The sequence below is a fragment of the Heterodontus francisci genome, chromosome 1 (genome assembly GCF_036365525.1).
Source record: "Heterodontus francisci isolate sHetFra1 chromosome 1, sHetFra1.hap1, whole genome shotgun sequence".
In the NCBI taxonomy this organism is placed as follows: Eukaryota; Metazoa; Chordata; class Chondrichthyes; order Heterodontiformes; family Heterodontidae; genus Heterodontus; species Heterodontus francisci.
In genome coordinates this window covers 179,583,285-179,605,075 of record NC_090371.1, presented here as the reverse complement: position 1 = coordinate 179,605,075, position 21,791 = coordinate 179,583,285, and the positions used below count along the sequence as shown (strand labels likewise).

The 21,791-nt window shown below is 42.9% G+C and overlaps 1 protein-coding gene across 7 annotated transcripts in view; it reads left to right on the top strand.

Moving 5' to 3' along the window:
* The window catches only part of anxa3a (annexin A3a), a 79,112-nt gene extending 57,772 nt beyond the window's left edge, over window positions 1-21,340 (top strand). For 6 of the 7 annotated variants that reach the window (XM_068039109.1, XM_068039074.1, XM_068039065.1 and 3 more), the window contains 2 exons: window positions 5,204-5,326; window positions 19,645-21,340. In XM_068039109.1, the coding sequence (XP_067895210.1) occupies window positions 5,204-5,326; window positions 19,645-19,704 (183 nt within the window). In that variant the 3' untranslated portion in view covers window positions 19,705-21,340. Of the gene's footprint in view, window positions 1-3,495; window positions 3,600-5,203; window positions 5,327-19,644 lie in introns of those variants that run through there. The other variant, XM_068039100.1, reaches the window with a different exon arrangement.
* The last annotated feature ends 451 nt before the right edge of the window (window positions 21,341-21,791 follow it).

Genomic DNA, 21,791 nt, shown 5'->3' with positions numbered 1-21,791 from the left:
ATCCTCAAAAAACTCTAATAAATTTGTCAAACATAACTTCCCTTTCGTAAAACCATGTTGACTCTGTCTGATCATACTATGATTTGCTAAGTTCAGTGTTAAGACTTACTTAATAATATATTCTAGCATTTTCCCAATGACTGGTATCAGGCGAACTGGCCTGTAGTTCCGTTTTCTCTCTCCCTCCTTTCTTGAATAGTGGTGTTACTTTTGCTAACTTCCAATCTGCTGGAACCGTTCTAGAATCTAGGGAATTTTGGAAAATTATAACTATTGCATCCACTGGGCTGGATTTTACCAGGCCACGACGTTGGGCTCCATGGGGGTGGGGTGGCTGAAGATGGTTCCGGCAGAGGCCCACCACGGAGCTCGACACCAGGAGGGCCCAGCCCGATCCTCCCAGTGGCGGCGAGGCTCCATAGCGGCCCCCCGCTCCTAGGCAACGGGACCCAAATTTCAATATGTAAATCAATACAATTAATAAATTTAAATACACTCACCTTGAAATCTTCCAGGCCCACCACAATCTTCAGTGTGGCAGTGGGCACTCCCGTGCCTTCATTTCCTGATTTGGGGAACGCCGGCGTGACACTGGTGGTGGGGGTGGGGAGCAAGTTAAGATTTTTAGTGCTGGGCGGGGGATGGTGGGAAGGCGTGAACTTTAAACTTTGTACAATCTGGGGGGGGGGGGGTGCAGGGCAAAGGTCAGATTTCAAAGCTAAGTGTTTTTGGGGGGAAAGGGCAAATAGTTAATGTAATTGTTATTGGGCGGGTGGGAAAGGGGTATTACAATTTTATTTGGTAGATTTTGGGGGGGATACTACTTTAAAACTTCAAATTGACCGGCAGGGCTGGCTGCCCTTTAGAAATGGTGCCAACGCCTGCACACAAGCAGCTGACGCCATTGCTGGCATTGGTCAGCTCGCCCCTCCATATGATTGGGGGGCTGCGGACCACCCCGGCTATTTAAATAAGCTGCTGTGCGGGCGATCATGGCAGCTCTGCGGCGTGCGGCTCGCAAATGCAGGCTGCCATTTTTCCTGCCCCGGCGGGCTCTTAAAATCCAGACCACTATCTCTGCAGCTACCTCATTTAGAACCCTAAGGTGTAGGCCATCAGGGCCTAGGAATTTGTTGGCTTTTAGTCCCTTAAGTTTCACCAATACTTTTTCTTTGCTGATATTATTTACCTTAAGTTTCTCACTCTTATTAACCCTTGGTTACCCTCTATTCCTGTTATCTAATTTGTGTCTTCTACTGTGAAGACAGACACAAAATATTTGTTCAACGTCTTTGCCATTTCCCCATTCCCCATGAAAATTTCTCTTGTTTCTGTCTACTCTCCTTTTTATATATTGTAAAATCTCTTACAATCTGTTTTTTCTATTCCTGGCTAGTTAACTCATATTCTATTTTTCTCTTTTATCGACTTTTTGGTCACCCTTTGCTCGCTTCTAAAAAACTCCCAATCCTCAGTCACATACTTTGCCACATTATAAGCCTCTTCTTTTAATCTAATACTATCCTTAATTTCCCTAGTAAGCTACAGATGGATTTTCTTGCTGAGTTTTTGTTTTTTAATAAATGTATTTTTGGTGAACATTTAATTTCCACGAGTTAGAATAAAAACCAAACCTTTTATTCTATTTAAGCAATTAACCTTTTACAGCTCTCCCCTCATACCTATCTAATTGGCTCTGTTTAAGTTTAAGATGCTTGTTTGGGAATGCAGTATGTCGCTTTCAAACTTAATAGGAGTTCAATTGTATTATGATCACTTTTTCCTAGAGGATCTTTTACTATGAGATTACTAATTAACCCTGCCTTATTACACAATACTAGAACTAAAATAACTTTATCCCTAGTTGGTTCCACAATATATTGTTCCAGGAAACAGTCATGAAAACACCCATCTTTTAGACTACCATTACCAATTTGATTTGTCCAGTCTATATGAAGATTAAAGTGTCCCATGATTATAATGTTGCCTTTGTTATAAGCTCTAAGTATTTCTTGCTTAATGCTCTGTAAAATGGTATAACTACTAGTAGGGGCCTATAAACTACTCCCACCAGTGTTTTCTGACCCTTGTTATTCCAACCTCCACCCATTCCTACCTTTTTTTGACTCCAGTCAGCGTCCAGGCCATCTAATTTTTGCTTGTACAGCCTGCCAGCCATATGGAAGTGAGGCTCATCCTCAAAACAGACTGGAGTGCAATATCTACCCCCATGTCCTGTCTTACTGCAAATAAGTTTTCATGTTGCAGTGACACAAGGTAAACAGCATAGACATTTTGTGGAGGAGATAGTCTTACACACCACTTCTTGTCTACAGTTTTAAACAGTGTGAAGGCAATTTTTAAAATTTTAAGATGACAGATGATCTTCTGAGCCAAGATCCTTTCTCACTATTGTCCTTATCTCACCCTTACTATCAGGGCTACACCACCTCCTTTTCCATTCTGTATTTTCAAAATGTGTATCCTGAAATATTATTTCCCAACCTTGGTCACCTTGTAACCATCTTTCTTAATGGCGTTTAGATCTCAACCATTCATCTCTATTTGTGCCACTAGTTCATCAATCCTTTTTTGAATGCTTCGTGCATTCTCGTACTTGTCCCAAGCTCTCATCTAGCTGCACATGACCCTTTCCTCCTTCTCCCCATATTGTTGCTTGGCCATTTTTCTCTGTGTTTTACTCTTTTCTCCCTTCCAGTACAATGTTCATTCTCTGTCCTAAATTCTTGTTCCATTTTTTTTGGAGTGTAAATTGCATGATTTTCTGTTCTGGCCCACCCTAGGAATACAAATCCTAAATAGGACTTCTAAGATTCTTGGGTTTAGTCGTTGTTCAGACTCTTAACTCAGTGCCTTTGGTTTAGCTTAAATGATTTTTCGATATTACTGTTGATTGGCTTAATCCTGCATCAAGCATTGACTGTTAGGCACGTATAATTAAGTTTGTTACTATTGCATTACTGCTATTCTGCTGTTGGCAATGTTATCTTTTTGGATGTTAACATGTACACAAAATTCTTTTCTTCACAATTGAACAGAGATATTAAAATCTGTTTATTTAAAATGGGTTACTGCCTCCATTTAGTTGAGGAGAGAGGAATTTGACAGCAGCCCATTAAGTGTTCATTCAGAAAGATGCCAACAGCAATTTTCAGTATATTAGTAGTCGTTTGAAAATAGTGTGGGGTGTGTGCCGAAGTGTATCATACTTGCTGCCAGTGTGAACCCTACCAAGAGCATCAAGTTGGAAAATTACTACAATAGTGTCATATTAATCTCCGTTTTATAATTTAGTTTAATTTATTTCTATTTTTGCTAATTATTTTTATGCTCGTGTGTTGCATTATTGCTATCTAATTCAAAAATTCCAAAGATAAAGGGGTAAAGTTGTTCTTGAGCAATGGACAAAAGTGAATCAGCAGCTGGTTTTACGCCCTGCTGAATTTTATTTTCCATTGGTTTTCATAAAAAAAGGAACAAGTATCGTCCGAGTGCAAAACGAATGTCTGATTTGCTAGTGCCCATTTTGCAGTAAAGCCCAAGACCAACTTCAACTCCAAACGTTTGTAAAAAGAAGAACCAAAAATGCAAGTACCTATTCACTAATGCTGCACATTAAAGATGCTTTCATCTTAAAGTTTAAAAAATTGGCTTCACACTGTTTCAAATTGGAGACGAGAATGGTGTAAGACTACTTCCTCCACAAAATGTCTATGCTGTTTATCTTGTGTCACTGCAACATGAAAACTGCTTTGCAGTAAGGCAGGACATGGGGGTAGATATTGTACTGCAACAGGAGGCCCAGTCTGTTTTGAGGACGGGCCTCACTTCCATACAGCTGGTGGGCTGTACATGCAAAAATCAGAGGCCTGGAGGCTGACTGAAGTCAAAAAAGGGTAGGTCCGGGAAGAGAGGTGGGAGAGGATTCTGTTCTTCGGAAAGGGTGGACCCATTGTGGCAATGGCCCAGATTGTTTTTGTGGAACCAAAAGGAGCACTCCTGCTCGCCCAGCCCCAGAAAAATAAATGAAAACTTACCTACTGGGCTCACCTTCAGCTGGGCTGCCAACTGACACAGGAGCATGCACTGTGCACAGTCCCGCAATACTGACTTAAATTAGCACCAGCCAATGCCTAACTCAGGCAGACACTCTGGTGATCAGCAGTGGATTCTGGGGGAGAAACAGATGCCTGGGCAGTTAGTGGGAATGGGGCGGTCAGTCAATCCCCACAATTTTGGTGCACCATGTTTCCATTCATACCATGCTGAATGACTCAAAGGTGACTTAAAGTGGAAGAGGTCTCATTATCAGGCTAGTTTTCAGGTGGGTGGCATGCTCAGTGGGAGAGAGGACTTCCCACGCGATATTACCAGGAGGAGGCAATTAAGAGCCGGCAGATGGGGGGTGGGGGTGGGTGGAACAACCTCCCGTTACCTGCAGCTCTTGAGCCTTAGCAACGCCACTGAGAGAGGTGGCTGCTGCTAAGGCAGCAAGGCGAACGCGAGGGCCCCATCCATTTTGAGTTGCCTGCGGAAGGGTGAGCATTAAATAAATTCTTACGTGGGCTCCAGCATCAGTATTGAGGCCGCGGGGACGTCATTTGCTGCCAGCAACTTCCTCTCTGCGCCATGGAACCTCTAACTCAGCTGTTGGGAGGCATCCCCATGCAGCAGGGGGCCACTCTGCTACTGACAAAATGCCAGCGGTCCAGAAAAATTAATTGAGTCATTAATCATTCAAACTGCCTGCCTCTGTCCGGCAGGTAGTCAAGCTACTGCCATTTCCGCCACTGGGAAACCTCCCCAGTGGCGGGACTGCATCGGGGAGCTGTCCCGCTGCAGTTCCCCAGCATTTTACTGACAGCTGCCCCCCTCCCCACCTCCATTCCTGCCACCCGAGGGCCAGTAAAAGTCCATTCAAAATCTTCCGCACAGAATATATGACTGCACTAACAAATACTGCAATGATATTGAACTAAAAGACCCTCTGATTTTAATGTGGTGAATCTACAATTGTACACACCAGCATTCAGACCAGATCAGTGGTGATCAACAGAGGATTCATAATGGCTCGCATACAAAAGCAGTACATGCAGATATCCTGCATATCTAACTAACTGTCATTCACAATGTAATGCAATCAGTGGTACTGATATGATAACAGCATGGGATTGTTTTACAGGGTCTTGGCACTGATGAGAATACTCTCTCAAGAATCATGGTCAGCAGGTCAGAAATTGACCTTCTGGACATTCAAGATGAGTATATGAAACTGCATGGCAAATCTTTGTATGCTACAATCAAGGTAGGTCTGAAATCTTTGTTGGTAAATATAGCTTTTTGGCAACTATTTTTCTCCTCAATCACTGCCATTGAAGCCTCTTGGTTCATTTCCATGTACTTCAGCTGATACAATGGGGCTTTAGAATTCTCTAAGATCTGCAACAAATGAAGCGGATAAAACTTCAGAATGAATTCATTATCACTCTAAATAATTCTGGGACATGAATGTAAATATGGTACAATGTTTTGTCCTTTCTGTTTAAACTGTAAATCAGCATTGGGTCTTTCATAGTTCACAATGAGTGCTTTAGATAGCCAACAGTAAACTGCAGAAAGTGCATACCAGGATTAATTTACTTCAGAGTCAAATCCTATATATTGCTTTACTGAGATGTGCAGTTCCTAACATGATTTCATTCAGTTCAGTGTTTGACGAAGGATTCTAGTCGGGCTTAAAATCTGATTTCTTTTTACATAATCATATGGTTGATAGCTTTTTTAAAAAGACTTGCCAATGACACAGATACATTCATATTGGGGATAATTAGGATTCCATGCATTTTACATACAGCAGGCAAACAGGGTGAGATGGCCGTGCATGCTGTTGCAAGGTTGCTCATTGTATTAAGGACATACTGCAAGTGTAAAATGTTTGATGAATAGGGGGTGCATTGAGTGTGTGGACATAATTTTTAGTTTAGTTTAGAGATACAGCACTGAAACAGGCCCTTCGGCCCACCGAGTCTGTGCTGACCATCAACCACCCATTTATACTAATCCTACACTAATTCCACATTCCTACCACATCCCCACCTGTCCCTATATTTCCCTACCACCTATACTAGGGGCAATTTATAATGGCCAATTAACCTATCAACCTGCAAGTCTTTTGGCATGTGGGAGGAAACTGGAGCACCCGGAGGAAACCCACGCAGACACAGGGAGAACTTGCAAACTCCACACAGGCAGTACCCAGAATTGAACCCGGGTCACTGGAGCTGTGCGGCTGCGATGCTAACCATTGCGCCACTGTGCCGCCCTAGAAGTGTTTCACACAGTGTACTGCAATTTTGGCAAATTGTCAGCTTTCAAAGGACTGCAGTTCACAATTAATACTGAGCAGCACATTGTCAATTTGAAACATTTGCTAATAGAAGTTCAGGATGGCAACAAGAAGGAACAAGAGCAGAACTGATCCTTTTGAGAATACAACTGTAGAGATGCAAATCAAGGAACTGCTGCAAAGGAAGGTTGCCCTTTTTACAGCTAACAGCATTCATCATTCAAGAGTACCATTCAAAATGCTACCAGATTTCCTTCTTCCACTGAGGAATTACTTAACTGGAACACTAGATTAAGTAGAAGACATGTATTATAGACTTTCACAAGGGGGAAATATTGAGGTAAGACACAATGGAGTAAAGTTTCATCTTTACTGATGAAACTTTGATAGGTTGTATAACTGGAATGCAATTTGCTCTGCCAGATTACCAACCATCGATTGTACACTATGATCTACCCCAATGAGCACTCAAGTACCTCACAGGATTGGGGAAGATAAAATAGTATTAATATGGGACAATGGTGGGAGATACTATATTAATCCACTTTATTAGGTGCACTTCGACAGGGTGCAATGAGCAGAATAGCTACCTGAGTGATGGTCTCATATTAGAACCTGCCTTAAGACGCTTTCTGTCTGCAACTGGGATTCAGTCGGCATGCCTTCCGCTGGACCTCAGCATCCTTTCCTACCTATTCCACAGTAATGCTTCTTCTTAATGCATAAAATGGGTAAAAGTCCTCTGCTCTTAAAACATGACCTGGCTGCAGAATGAAACTCCCTCTCCTAAGGTTTGCTTGCCCAATTATATGCCTCTCCTCTTACCTCCATGACACACAAAACACACAAGATCACTGTCACCGTGACGATCATTTAACTGCAAATATCTATCCCCATTATGTAGTATTTCAAGCATTTGTTTGCTTCAAATAGTTGATAGCAAATGACTTCATTCTTTCCTTTAATTGCTTTTTTCTTTTTTCCTTTCTTTATCCCCTTGCATGATTCAACCCTGTAGGCGTTCCTCCGCTTTTAGTTCATCCTTAAGAAGAGAAGCAAAGTGTTTGTGTTTGTGAGGGTAATTACTTTCAGTATAAAAATATTTCCTCATTTAAACACTGTGATAAAGAAAATCTGGTAAGTTGTATTCACAAATTTCCATCTTTTCTTCCCACCTCCTGAAGACCTGCTATTTCAATTTCCACTCTTTACAAGAAGTCACTGCACTTAAAAAAAAAAAAATACCACTGAGGCTGATCAATGAGTAATTCTACAGGAAACCCCATGGATCCCGTAGAGCTGCTCATTGATGAGTTTCTTGTTGGTGTTGATGAGCCACTTTGTGCAGAGAGTGGAGATAATGGTGGTACTCTGATGAAGGAGTTGAGTCGATAAATATGCATATCTTTTAACAGGGAGCATTTTTTTGCTTAGAATTTTCACACTACATGAACAAGGGAAGTACTTCCTATTAAAAGTTTAGAACAACATTTGTTACTGCTCACGTTAATTAAAGCTACTCTGTAAGGCTTACACATACACTATATTTGGGTAAGATCTGCTGTTGCTAATGTTCATTTTCACTTCCTTGCTCTCTTATGAGTAACATGTAATTTATTTGTTTATGATCATGTAAAATGAGTCAAAGAGCCATTTATGACACAGAAGGAGACCATTTGGCCCATCAGGTCCATGCTGGCTCTTTGTAGAGCAATCCAGTCAGTCTCATTCCCCTGATCAATCCCCATAGCTCTGCGAGTTTATTTCCTTCAAGTGTCCATCCAGTTTCCTGTTGAAATCATTAATTGTCTCTGCATTGGTGGTCATCTTCCAAAATTCTATAGACTCTGGAGCAGTTCCTACAGATTGGAGGGTGGCAAATGTAACCCCACTATTTTAAAAAAGGGAGAGAATAAAAAGGGAATTACAGATCAGTTAGCCTTACATCAGTAGTGGGGAAAATGCTAGAGTCTATTATAAAGGATGTGATAGCAGAACACCTAGAAAGCATAAACGGGATTGGGCAAAGTCAGCATGGGTTTACGAAAGGGAAATCATGCTTAACAAATCTACTGGAGTTTTTTGAGGATGGAACTAGTAGAATAAATAAGGGAGAACCAGTGGATGTGGTGTATTTGGATTTTCAGAAGGCTTTTGAAAAGGTCCCACATAAGAGGTTAATGTGCAAAATTAAAGCAGATGGGATTGGGGGTAATATACTGGCATGGATTGAGAATTGGTTGACAGACAGGAAACAGATTAGGAATAAACAGGTCTTTTTCCGGGTGGCAGGCAGTGACTAGTGGGGTACCATAGGGATCAGTGCTTGGGCCCCAGCTATTCACAATATATATTAATGACTTGGGTGAGGGAACTAAATGTAACATTACCAAGTTTGCAGACAACACAGAGCTGGGGAGGAAAGTGAACTGTGAGGAGGATGCGAAGAGGCTCCAATGTGATTTGGACAAGTTGGGTGAGTGGGCAATGCATGGCAAATGCAGTATAACATGGATAAATGTGAGGTAATCCACTTTGGTTGTAAAACAGAAAGGCAGATAATTATCTGAATGGTAATAGATTGGGAAAGGGGGAGGTGCAATGAGACCTGGGTGTCCTTGTACACCAGTCGCTGAAAGCAAGTATTCAGGTGCTGCAAACAGTTAGGAAGGTGAGTGGTATGTTGGACTTCATTCCAAGAACATTTGAGTACAGGAGCAAGGATGTCTTACTGCAGTTATACAGGGCCTTGGTGAGACCACATCTGGAGTATTGTGTGCAGTTTTGGTCTCCTTATCTGAGAAAGGATGTTCTTGCCATGGAGGGAGTGCAAAGAAGATTTACTAGGCTGATTTCTGGGATGGCAGGATTGATGTATGAGGAGAGATTGGATCGACTAGGCCTATATTCACTAGAGTTTAGAAGAATGAGAGGGGATCTCATAGAAACCTATAAAATTTTAACAGAACTCGACAGGCTAGATGCAGGGAGGATGTTCCCTATGGCTGGGGAGTCCAGAACCGGGGGTCACAGTCTCAGGATACGGGGTATGCCATTTAGAACCGAGATGAGGAGAAATTTCTTCACTCAGAGGGTGGTGAACCTGTGGAATTCTCTACTGCAAACAGCAGTGGAGGCCAAGTCATTAAATATATTCAAGAAGGAGATAGGTATATTTCTTAATGCCAAAGGGATCAAGGGATATAGGGAAAATGCGGGAAAGTGTACTGAATTAGACGATCAGCCGTGATCCTTTTTGAATGGCGGAGCAGGGCCGAATGGTCTACTCCTGCTCCTATTTTTCTATGTTTCTATTTTATCCTGACACTTTCAAAGATCTGTGCACATGCACCCCAGGACCCTCTATCCCTGCTCACTCTTTCTCTTGGCATTTCTTTGCGGACGAAGATTTTGGGAAGGTTGTAGTCATCGATTGCAGGCCCGCTGGAGGCAATCAGGCCTATCCGTGACCAGCAGATTCTCCCACAGCGGGTACAAGTGAAGCTGTAATCGCTGCTGGGGGCAATTGGATCTATCCTTCTCCTCCTTTTCTCTTTCATGCTGGTTCTTCGCTCCGTCTCAAAGGTATCTGTAGCCCTCCTGATATAGCATCTCCAGGCATCACGATCTATGGCCTGCGATACCCATTGGCGATGGTCAATGTGGCACACAGAGAGAGACTTCTTCAGGGAGTCCTTGAAACATTTGCATGGGACCCCTCTGTTCCTTTTACTCATGGTCAGCTCCCCATACAACACAATCTTGAGCAGGTGATTGTCGACTATCAGGGCAACGTGACCCGCCCAACACAGTTGGCTTTGCAGGAGGATGGCCTCGATGCTGGTGATGTTGGCTGTTTCCAGGACTTCAATGTTTGTGATGCAGTCCTGCCAGCGGATCTTGAGGATGCTGCAGAGGCAGCACTGATGGAAGCACTCTAGAAGGCGTACATGACGGTGGTATAGGACCCCTGACTCGGTGCTATACAGAGGGTGGTGAGGACTAAAGCTTTGTACACTTTGAGTTTGGTCTGTGCTCTGAGGCTGTGGTTGCTCCACACACGTTTGTAGAGTCTGCCAAATGTACTGGTTGCTTTTGAGCGCCTGTTGTCCACTTCTTTGTCTATGGTGGCATCAAACGTTATGACACTCCCCAAATAAGTAAATTGCTTGATGGCATTCAGCTCGGTTCCCTCGATGACGATGTTTAGTGGTCTATATTCTTCTTGGGGTGCAGGCTGATGCAGGACTTCAGTTTTCTTTAAACTGATTTTTAGTCTGACAAGTTATGCCACCTCGGAAAAATGTGTTGTTATACGTTGCAAGTCTGACTGACTGTGGGCCAGGAGAGCACAGTCGTCGGCGAAAGGAAGTTCACGGATGAGTTTTTCTTGTGTCTTTGTGTGAGCCTGAAGACGCCTGAGGTTGAAAAGGCCTCCCTCAGTCCTGAAGCATATATAAACTCCCTCTTTAAGGTCTTTTGTTGCCTGCTGTAGCATCGTGCTGCAAAAGATGGTGAATAGGGTCAGGGCCAGCACACATCCCTGCTTCACCATTGGAGATATGGAAGGGACTTGAGACGTTGCTGTTTTGCTTGACTTGTCTGCACTGGTTTTCATGAAACTGCTTCACCACGGCCAGGAACCTGGGTGGGCATCCAAGTTTTTCAAGGATTTTCCAAAGTCCATCTCTGCTCGCAGTGTCGAATGCTTTGGTGAGGTCTACGAAAGTGATGTACAGGTCTTTGTTTTGCTCACAACACTTTTCTTGTAATTGTTTGAGTGCAAATACCTTGTCTGTGGTGTCTCTGTTTGCTCTGAAACCACACTGGCTCTCTGGGAGCTTTTCTTCTGCAATGGTAGGCACAAGCCAGTTCAAAAGTATTCTAACCAGGATCTTCCCAGCAATAGAAAGGAGGATGATCTCACAGTAGTTGGAGCAGTCTGATTTTTCTCCTTTGTTTTTGTACAAGGTGATGATAACGGCATCATGAATATCTCATGGAATCTTGCCCTGTTTCCAGCAGGACATGAAAAATTCATGGAGCTTGGTGTATAGGGCAGGGTCACCATGCTTCAAGGCTTTGGGTGCAATTCCATCGGCTCCGGGGGCTTTGTTGTTCTTCATCTAGTTGATGGTGATCACAGTTTCCCCAGAGTTGGGCTCTCATCCAATTCTTCTTTGACAGGCTGTTGTTGGATGTGATTGATGGCAGTATCATTCACTGTGCACGGCACTGATGAGAGTTACAAAGTGCTCCGACCAGTGATCCAGGACTGACTCCTTGTCGGTGTGTAGGGTCTTTACCATCAGTGCTCCTCAAGGGGTTTGGGGTTTGATGTGCTGGTCCATAGACAGATTTTAGTGCTTCATAGAAACTTCTTATGTCTCCAGTATCAGGGTACAGTTGAGTTTTTTTTTTTGCAAGTGCAATCCATCAGTCATTTTAGATGTTCTTCAGTTTACATTGAAGGGTGCTGCATGCTTGGCGATAGGCTGTCTTTTCCTCTTGGCTGGCCGGGTGAGCCTGGTGAGCTGACCTTTTTTATTTTTAGCAGATCTTGAATTTCCTTGTGATTTTCACCAAACCAGTCCCTATTCTTCTTGGTGCTGGGTCCGATGACCTCGTTGGAAGTATCCAGTACTGCAGCTTTGATGTGTTCCCAGAGTTCTTCTGGAGTGGAATCAGCAGTGAGATCAGGATGTTCCAGTCTAGTTTGTAAGGTTGCTTGATGTCTATCTCTGCAAGATGAGGTTTGCAGGTTGCTGGCTCGAAATTTCTTTGAGTTGTCTCTAGGCCTATTTTTGGGTTTAGGCTTGAAGTGGAAGTTCAGCTTTGAATAAATGAGCTGGTGGTCTGTATGACAGTCAGCACTGGGCATGATTCTAGTATGCAGGACATCCTTTATAGAACTGTACAGTACAGGCCCTTCGGCCCACGATGTTGTGCCGACCCTTTGACCTACTCTAAGATCAAACTACCTACATACCCTTCATTCTACTATCATCCATGTACCTATCCAAGAGTCGCTTAAATTTCCCTAAAGTATCTGATTCTACTACCACCGCTGGCAGTGCATTCCACGCACCCACCACTCTCTGTGTAAAGAACCAACCTCTGACATCTCCCCTAAACCTTCCTCCAATCACCTTAAAATTATGCCCCCTGGTGATAGCCCTTTCCACCCTGGGAAAAAGTCTCTGACTATCCACTCTATCTATGCCTCTCATCATCTTGTACCCCTCTACCAAGTCACCTCTCATCCTTCTTCGCTCCAATGAGAAAAGCCCTAGCTCCCTCAACCTTTCTTCATAAGACATGCCGTCCAGTCCAGGCAGCATCCTGGTAAATCTCCTCTGCACCCTCTCTAAAGCTTCCACATCCTTCCTATAATGAGGCGACCAGAACTGAACACAATATTCCAAGTGTGGTCTAACCAGGGCTTTATAGAGCTGCAGCATAACCTCGCGGCTCTTAAACTCAATCCCCCTGTTAATGAAAGCCAAAAACCCATACGCCTTCTTAATAACCCTATCAACTTGGGTGGCAACTTTGAGGGATCTATGGACGTGGACCCCAAGATCCCTCTGTTCCTCCACACTGCCAAGAATCCTGTCTTTAAGCCTGTATTCTGCATTCAAATTTGACCTTCCAAAATGAATCACTTCACACTTTTCCAGGTTGAACTCCATCTGCCACTTCTCAGCCCAGCTCTGCATCCTGTCAATGTCCCGTTGCAACCTACAACAGCCTTCCACACTATCCACAACTCCAGCAACCTTCGTGTCATCGGCAAACTTGCTAACCCAGCCTTCCACTTCCTCATCCAAGTCATTTATAAAAATCACAAAGAGCAGAGGTCCCAGAACGGATCCCTGCGGAACACCACTGGTCACCGAGCTCCAGGCTGAATACTTTCCATCTACTACCACCCTCTGTCTTCTATGGGCCAGCCAATTTTGTATCCAGACAGCCAAATTTCCCTGTATCCCATGCCTCCTTACTTTCTGAATGAGCCTACCATGGGGAACCTTATCAAACGCCTTGCTAAAATCAATATACACCACATCCACTGCTCTTCCTTCATCAATGTGTTTTGTCACATCCTCAAAGAATTCAATAAGGCTTGTGAGGCATGACCTGCCCCTCACAAAGCCATGCTGACTATCTCTAATCAAACTATGCTTTTCCAAATAATCATAAATCCTGTCCCTCAGAATCCTCTCCAATAATTTGCCCACTACCGACGTAGGACTGACTGGTCTATAATTCCCAGGGTTATCCCTAGTTCCTTTCTTGAACAAGGGAATAACATTTGCCACCCTCCATTCATCTGGTACTACTCCAGTGGACAGTGAGGACGCAAAGATCATCGCCAAAGGCGCGGCAATCTCTTCCCTCGCTTCCCGTAATAACCTTGGGTATATCCCGTCTGGCCCCGGGGACTTATCTATCCTCATGCCTTTCAAAATTTCCAGCAAATCCTCCTTCTTAACATCAACCTGTTCGAGCGTATCAGCCTGTTTCACGCTGTCCTCACAAACGACAAGGTCCCTCTCACTAGTGAATACTGAAGCAAAATATTCATTAAGGACCTCCCCTACCTCCTCCGACTCCAGGCACAAGTTCCCTCCACTATCCGTGATCGGCCCTACCCTCACTCTGGCCATCCTCTTGTTCCTCACATAAGTGTAGAACGCCTTGGGATTTTCCTTAATCCTACCCACCAAGACTTTTTCATGTCCCCTTCTAGCTCTCCTAAGTCCATTCTTCAGTTCCTTCCTGGCTAACTTGTAACCCTCTAGAGCCCTGTCTGATCCTTGCTTCCTCAACCTTAAGTAAGCTTCCTTCTTCCTCTTGACTAGCTGTTCCACATCTCTTGTCATCCAAGGTTCCTTCACCCTACCATCCCTTCCTTGCCTCATCGGGACAAACCTATCCAGCAGTCGCAGCAAGTGCTCCCTAAACAACCTCCGCATTTCTGTCATGCATTTCCCTGAGAACATCTGTATCCAATTTAAGCTCCCCAGTTTCTGCCTAATAGCATTGTAATTCCCCCTCCCCCAATTAAATATTTTCCCATACCGTCTGCTCCTATCCCTCTCCATGATTAATATAAAGGTCAGGGAGTTGTGATCACTATCACCGAAATGCTCTCCCACCGAGAGATCTGCCACCTGGCCTGGTTCGTTGCCAAGCACCAAATCCAACATACCTCCCCTCTAGTCAGCCTATCTACATATTGAGTCAGGAAACCTTCCTGGACACACCTGACAAAATCTGCTCCATCCAAACTATTTGCACGAAGGAGGTTCCAATCAATATTAGGGAAGTTGAAGTCACCCATGACAACAACCCTGTTACTTCTGCACCTTTCCAAAATCTGCCTCCTAATCTGTTCCTCCATGTCTCTGTTGCTATTGGGGGGTCTATAGAAAACTCCCAATAAAGTGACTGCTCCTTTCCTGTTTCTGACTTCCACCCATACTGACTCAGTAGACAAACCCTCCTCGACGACCTCCCTTTCTGCAGCTGTGATACTGTACCTGATTAGCAATGCCACTCCCCCACCTCTTTGACCTCCCTCCCTATTCCTTTTGAAACATCTAAACCCTGGAACATCCAACATCCATTCCTGCCCCTGTGATATCCAAGTCTCCGTCATGGCCACAACGTCGTAGCTCCAAGTACTGATCCATGCTCTAAGTTCATCACCCTTATTCCTGACACTTCTTGCATTAAAATAGACACAGTTCAACACATCATACTGGCTGCAACTTTGCCCTGTCAACTGTCTAACCTACCTCACAGACTCTCTGCACTCTGTACCTGCCTGTTTAACATCTACCCCATCCACTGATCCGTAGCTCCGGTTCCCATCCCCCTGCCAAACTAGTTTAAACCTTCCCGAAGAGCTCTAGCAAACCTCCCGCCCAGGATATTGGTGCCCCTCCAGTTCAGATGCAACCCGTCCTTCTTGTATAGGTCCCACCTTCCCCAGAAGGTATCCCAATGGTCCACATATCTGAAGCCCTCCCTCCTACACCAGCTCTGTAGCCACGTGTTCAGCTGCACTCGCTCTCTGTTTCTAGCCTCACTAGCATGTGGCACCGGTAACAATTCTGAGATTACTACTCTGCTCGTCCTGCCTTTTAGCTTCCAACCTAACTCCCTATATTCGCTTTTCAGGTCCTCATCCCTTTTCCTTGCTATGTCATTGGTACCAATGTGTACCACGACTTCTGGCTGCTCCCCCTCCCCCTTAAGAATCCTGTAGACTCGATCCGAGACATCCCTGACCCTGGCACCCGGGAGGCAACATACCATCCGGGAGTCTCGTTCGAGACCACAGACCCTCCTGTCTGTTCCTCTAACCATTGAATCTCCTATCACTATCGCTCTCCTATTCTCCCCCCTTCCCTTCTGAGCCACAGAGCCAGGCTGAGTGCCAGAGACCTGGCCGCTGTGGCTTTCCCCTGGTAGGTCGTACCCCCCAACCGTATCCAAAACGGTATACTTATTATTGAGGGGAACGGCCACAGGGGATCCCTGCACTGTGCGCCTATTCCCTTTCCCTCCCCTGACGGTTACCCAGCTACCTTTATCCTGTAACTTAGGTGTCACTACTTCCCTATAACTGCTCTCTATCACCCCCTCAGCCTCCTGAATGATCTGAAGTTAATCCAGCTCCAGCTCCAGTTCCCTAACGCAGTCTATGAGGAGCTGGAGTTGGGTGCACTTCTCACAGGTCACACTGGCGCACCAAGATGTAATCTATCAGTGTTTAGAGCAGGGATGCATCCATATGGTGTTGAAGCGATCTTTCTTTTTGTTGAAAGAAGGTTATGGACAGCTGCTTTTCTGCACAGAGTTCCAAGGGTAAACATCTGTTTTCATTATAGTTTACAATTCCATGGTTTCCGAGCACTCCCTTCATGCTAGGCTGTCACGGCCCACTCTGGCGTTGAAATTGCCAAGGATGACGATTTTGTCCTTGGGAGAGGCATTCTGGATGAGTTCACGGAGGTCTGTGTAGAACTGAACGTTGTCAGCTGGGTTAGCCTTTGGGGTTGGAGCATAAACACTGCTGAGGGTTGCATGTTGCTGGTCTTGGAGGGGCAGGCACAGGGACATGATGCGTTTGGAATGGTCGAATGGCACGCTTGAAAGTTTAGTGGCGATAGTCTTCTTCACCATGAAGCCAACACCGAAGAGGCGCTGTTCACCTTGACGCCTACCTGACCAATAGAGGGCGTAGCCAGCATTGTGTCCTGTTAGGCTGCCTTGGTCTGAGAAGATGACCTCACTCAGGGCCGCTATATCAATGTCTAGTCTGGCTAGCTCATGGGCCACCAGGGCTGAGCGTCATTGGAGGCAGCTGTTGTAACCAGAGTCGAGCATTGTTTTCATGTTCCAACAGGCAAGTTTCAGAATTTTTCTTCTTTTCCCACCTTTTGAAGCGAGGTTAGGAGTTTGCATTTCCTTCTCTGTTGTAATTTCACTACATTGAGATGCCATTGACGGTGGCAAGCCAACAGGGTGGTAGGGAGACGAGCATTTGTTTAGTCACCTTTTCTAGGCCCTGCTACAATTTCGGAGCAAGCAGTGCTGTCCTTCAAAAAGGCTGCTTGGTTGCTCAGGGTGCTACCAGGTGATGATGTCGTCTCTAGGTCATGATCAAAACGAACAATATCCTGAGTTGCCTGCATCGAGGATTGGAACTGTGGCTGCCAGTGCCATCCTGCACCTGCCGTTTTCGCCCCTTTCCCATCACTACAGGACTTACTTGTTGAGTTATAGTTGCCTGCACAGTGGTGCTTTAAGGTGTACAGTTTGCGCTGACTGATCCCACCCTTTAAGACTGGAGCTCATCTGTCGTGGCCCAGTGAAAATCCTCACCATTTTTAAGCCACATGTCCACTATTGCCACTACATCATATTCCCACATGGCTATTTGAGCTTGTCGCTCACCAATCTTATTCATCACACTTTGTGTGTTGACATACATGCATTATAAACCTGTCTTTGTATTGTTAGAAGTCCTTTCTTAGTCTGCACCTATCCAATATGGTACTACTCCCTTCCCTAGTACTATCCATTTGTGCACATTATTCTTCTTTTCTACTTCTATATACTGGTGCCCATCCCCTCACCAATTTTGTTTAAACCCTCGCGAACCACACTAGGGTACCTCACTGCGAAGACATTGGTCCCAATCCTGTTGAGGTGCAACCCATCCCTTTTGAATAGGTGCCTCCTGCCTAAGAACTCGTCCCAATGCCCCAAGAATCTGCAGGCCTTCCTCCTGCACCATGCCTCAAGCCATGCATTGAGCCTCTCTATCTTCCCGATTTCTACTCTTGCTTGTGCACAGCACTGGGAGTAATCCAGAGATTACTAAGTTCGAGGTCCTACATTTTGCTGTTCCCTCCTGTGCAGTCTCTTGCCCATTGGTTCCACAGTCTGAACTGCAGTCCTTCAAAGTATTGTCACTCCCAGCAGTCACCAAAGTTGAGTATAGGTTTGGGAATGGCACACACCCCGACAGGTCACAGCTGAGACCATGATCTAAAAAAAACTCTATTCCCTCTTTTTGAATGTATCTGGTTTCTTGTTTAAACTATTAATTTTAATTAGAGCCTCTGGACCTGCTCTATGCTACTACTCTTATTAATTCACTCACTGTTATACTCACCCTGATTGAGGTTATTAATTTCTCTGTTCCGAAAGTGAACTAATGTTTAGAGAGAGAAAAAGAAAAATACTGACCATCCAATCATTTATCTGCTTTCCTTTGACATCACACTTTTCGATATTTTTTGAATGCAGTGGGTCTGCTCTGAATTCCACCACCCACACGCCCCGTTCCCCACCCCCCAGCCCCCACCCCCGCCTTTTCTCTTTTATCCTCCCTTGGCTGATGTTAAATAGTTTCTGAATAAACTGAGCAATATAACTCTGGATAGATTTTGTTTTATTATTTTTTTATTTATAGATTCATATACCATGTACTTGCCATTGATTTCCTGGAAATCGGCTAGAAATTGTTTCATAATGACTATAGACAATGACTTCTTAATTGTTGAACCCTCAATGTAAACATCATCAATCCTACATATTGGCCTAAACCTTTTGAAGCACCAGTATTAAGGAACTTGGTCTGCCATCAGAGCTTATTCAGAAAAAAGACCTCATTGAATTTCACACAGGCAGTTACCAGCAATGATTGCCATCACATGGGCCAAAAATCAACCAAAATTCATAGTATAGAATTATTCCATGTTCATATTCTCCCAGTGAAGAGTTTCACTCGACAGGAGTGCAGATCAGAGAATTGGCTTAATGTTTTGTAGCCCTACCTTTGATCTCCACTCAGTGAGCCTGTCTGTTGAGAGTGCAGGATATCTGAATTATCCTTATGTCTTCATAGTGAAATTTCTTTTACCTGGCATGTAAATTGGGTCTGGCATATGTGTTATGACCATTGAGACTCAGTCTGTTTTCTTCTTCATTGGTATGTCATTGTGCTTTTCCAATCGATGAATAAGGAAAAGGTGAAAATAGGCAATCATATTATGCAAAGCTTTCCTTCCAGTTTCAAGTTTCTCCCCAATCACATTGCAGAAAGAAATTATACCAAATTTCATGCAGCATAATAAACCTTCTTTGAGACACAGCTGCCATCCTAAAGCTTAGATTGAGAGGAAAGCTTTTAATAATCGTGTCATTTTAAATGTTGTGGATTGTGATTTGCTCTGAGGAATAAACTTACAGTGAAATTATCTGCACAAACCTGCAGCTCCATTTCCAGCATGCTAATGCAGAGATGCCTTGACTTACACTAAAAATAAAAGTCATTTAAGGAGCATTGTGGCCCACTTTGCAGTACTCCCACGCCAGCCAATACTGTCATGCTGGGCTCACCTCCCAGGTTCAGCTCTTCCTTCTCTCTTTCCATCAAGCATCCTAAATGTTCACCTCCAGTTCCATTCTCTCCTCATTGTCGGGCTCTGCATCTGCCCACTCGAGCCTTGAACTTGCTCTCTCTTGACTTATAGAGGTAATACCTTGACCACAAAAAAATTGAATTGTGATTTAGAAGGAGAATAACATACTCTTACAAAAGAAAAACAGAAAGGGAAAGGTTTTCATGTGCAGTTTTAGTTTTGCACTTGACTATTAAATATGGTTAGGCAAGCATATTTTGAGTGTTTCAACATTGTGTCTTTAAATTTATATCTAAGTGTATTTTACTGTCTATTTATTTCTGGTTTTAGGAAGAAACTTCTGGAGATTACAGGACTACATTGCTTAAACTCTGTGGAACAGGAAATTAGACAGCCATTAAACAAATGAACAAATCAGTGGTGCTATTTAGATTTTAATGTAGAGAATAGATGAGCTTGTGTTTGTGAACTGTTTAATTAGAGTGAAAATAATAGCAATTTGATTGACTAGTAATAATCCGCAATATTGCATCTTAATTGCTCAGTTTTAACTATGTCATAACAGACAGGTTGGTTTCTGCCTCCTCTGAAGGATGTTAAACCAGATCAGAGAGAGAAGAAGGGAGTATGATGTTATTTCCAGCTCCCATTCTGTAAAACCACTCAACAAGTTAATAGTCCTGGATTTACTCTAATCTCTGACTCTGCTATTGTTGATGGGAGTCCCACTGTAAAGGATTCACATTTTATGATTGATCTAAATAGGATAGTGTTGAGATTCTTGCCTGGAATTAGATATAAACCACAGCTAGTGTTATGTGTGCCAGTTATTCTTCTCAGATTAACAAAATTTTATTCAATTACATTATATGTTGTTTAATTGTTTGATTTGATTTTGCTTTCTATAATCTTGCCATTTTCACCATATATTTGCAATGGATAGTCAAATAATCTTCTCTCCAATTTTTCATTTAATCCCTATGTCAGTTAAGGCTGATCATTGTCATTGCAGAATTTTATGTCTTTATCTAATATATTTAGCCTCATATTATGAGTACCCTAATGATCATTTTAAGATAATGAAGTCAGTATGGGGCTCTATACTGATGACAAACTGATATACAAATACCAGTAAACCCTGAAAAGAATATGACAGTGAGATAACTGTATAAATTAAACTAGAAGTTGAAGAGCTGTTCATTTTGTTTTTGTCCTAAGAATCACTACTCTAAATAGTTGCAAACAAATATAATAATTTTCTACCTACACTGCTTATATATACATTCAAGTCACACAAAACATTGGCTTTAAAAAAATATGTATTTTCCAGAAGTTTTTTCTTTGGAGAACCTGTAATATCTTGTGCGTTCTATATGGTGGTCTCACTTGTGTACAAAACATGAAAATTCTGTTGCAGTTGCTTTTTTGTGAATTATTTTAGGGGGTTCAACTGATCTGTGCCACATACTTTAAAGATTTTTGTCACTGATTTTTTAAAAATGGAAAGAAGACCTGAGATGCATACAGTCTACTTGTAGAGTGGAAGAAATATATCCATTTCAGTGAATCTCCAGACCATCCGAGAGTTTTGGAAAGCAATAAATTATATACAATGGGATTACAGTATACTAATGCTGATAAAATTTTACATGACCTGTCATATTTAGCCATCTCAAAAAGGGTAAAGATTATATATAAAGCAGTTTAACCATAGTCATGTATACAGTTACTGAATGGCATTGACCATTTTGATTATAATGATTCATAGATATTCTAGCCTTCATTTTGAAATAAAAATTAAATCCTTAATAATTAGTCTGCAACAGCATTTCTTTAGTTAAACTGCTAAACTAATTGTAGCCAGTTTGCTTACTCAGAATCAAATCCATTAACATTCAAAAGATTTGCTTTGTTTGGAGATGTTTTTACTTCAGAGTTGTGCCTGCTTTAGATCTGTTTAACTGGATTTTTCATATTATACTTTGTAACATCTCTGTTTTATCTTAATAAAGAAATATATAACAAATACATTTAAAATCAAAGCTCTATGAATGATTTCCTCATTGTCTCTATCTTTAATTCGAAAGGTTCAGCTTATACAGAAGACAACATTAATTTTGTTAAAAACATTGACAAACTAGATACATGGCAAACAGAAATCTACTGCAAGTATCATTGTTTATCTTAATACTCAAAGGCAAATGCTTAAACCATTAAAGACCATTAAATTAAGACCAAAGGAACATTTTGTAGAATAATGCTGAAGTTTAAACTCACAATATGCAATTTGCCATTAGGAATGTGAAAAATGGCAATGCCAGTAATTGGAATATTTTCCACTTTACATTTGATGCCAATATTGGGCATTCCCATGCCAGACATGGCTTGAGTCAGGTGCAAAACATTACATTGTCAACACACTTTAACTTCAACTTTGGAAGAGGAGCTTTAATATAACATTTCCATTCCCACACTCA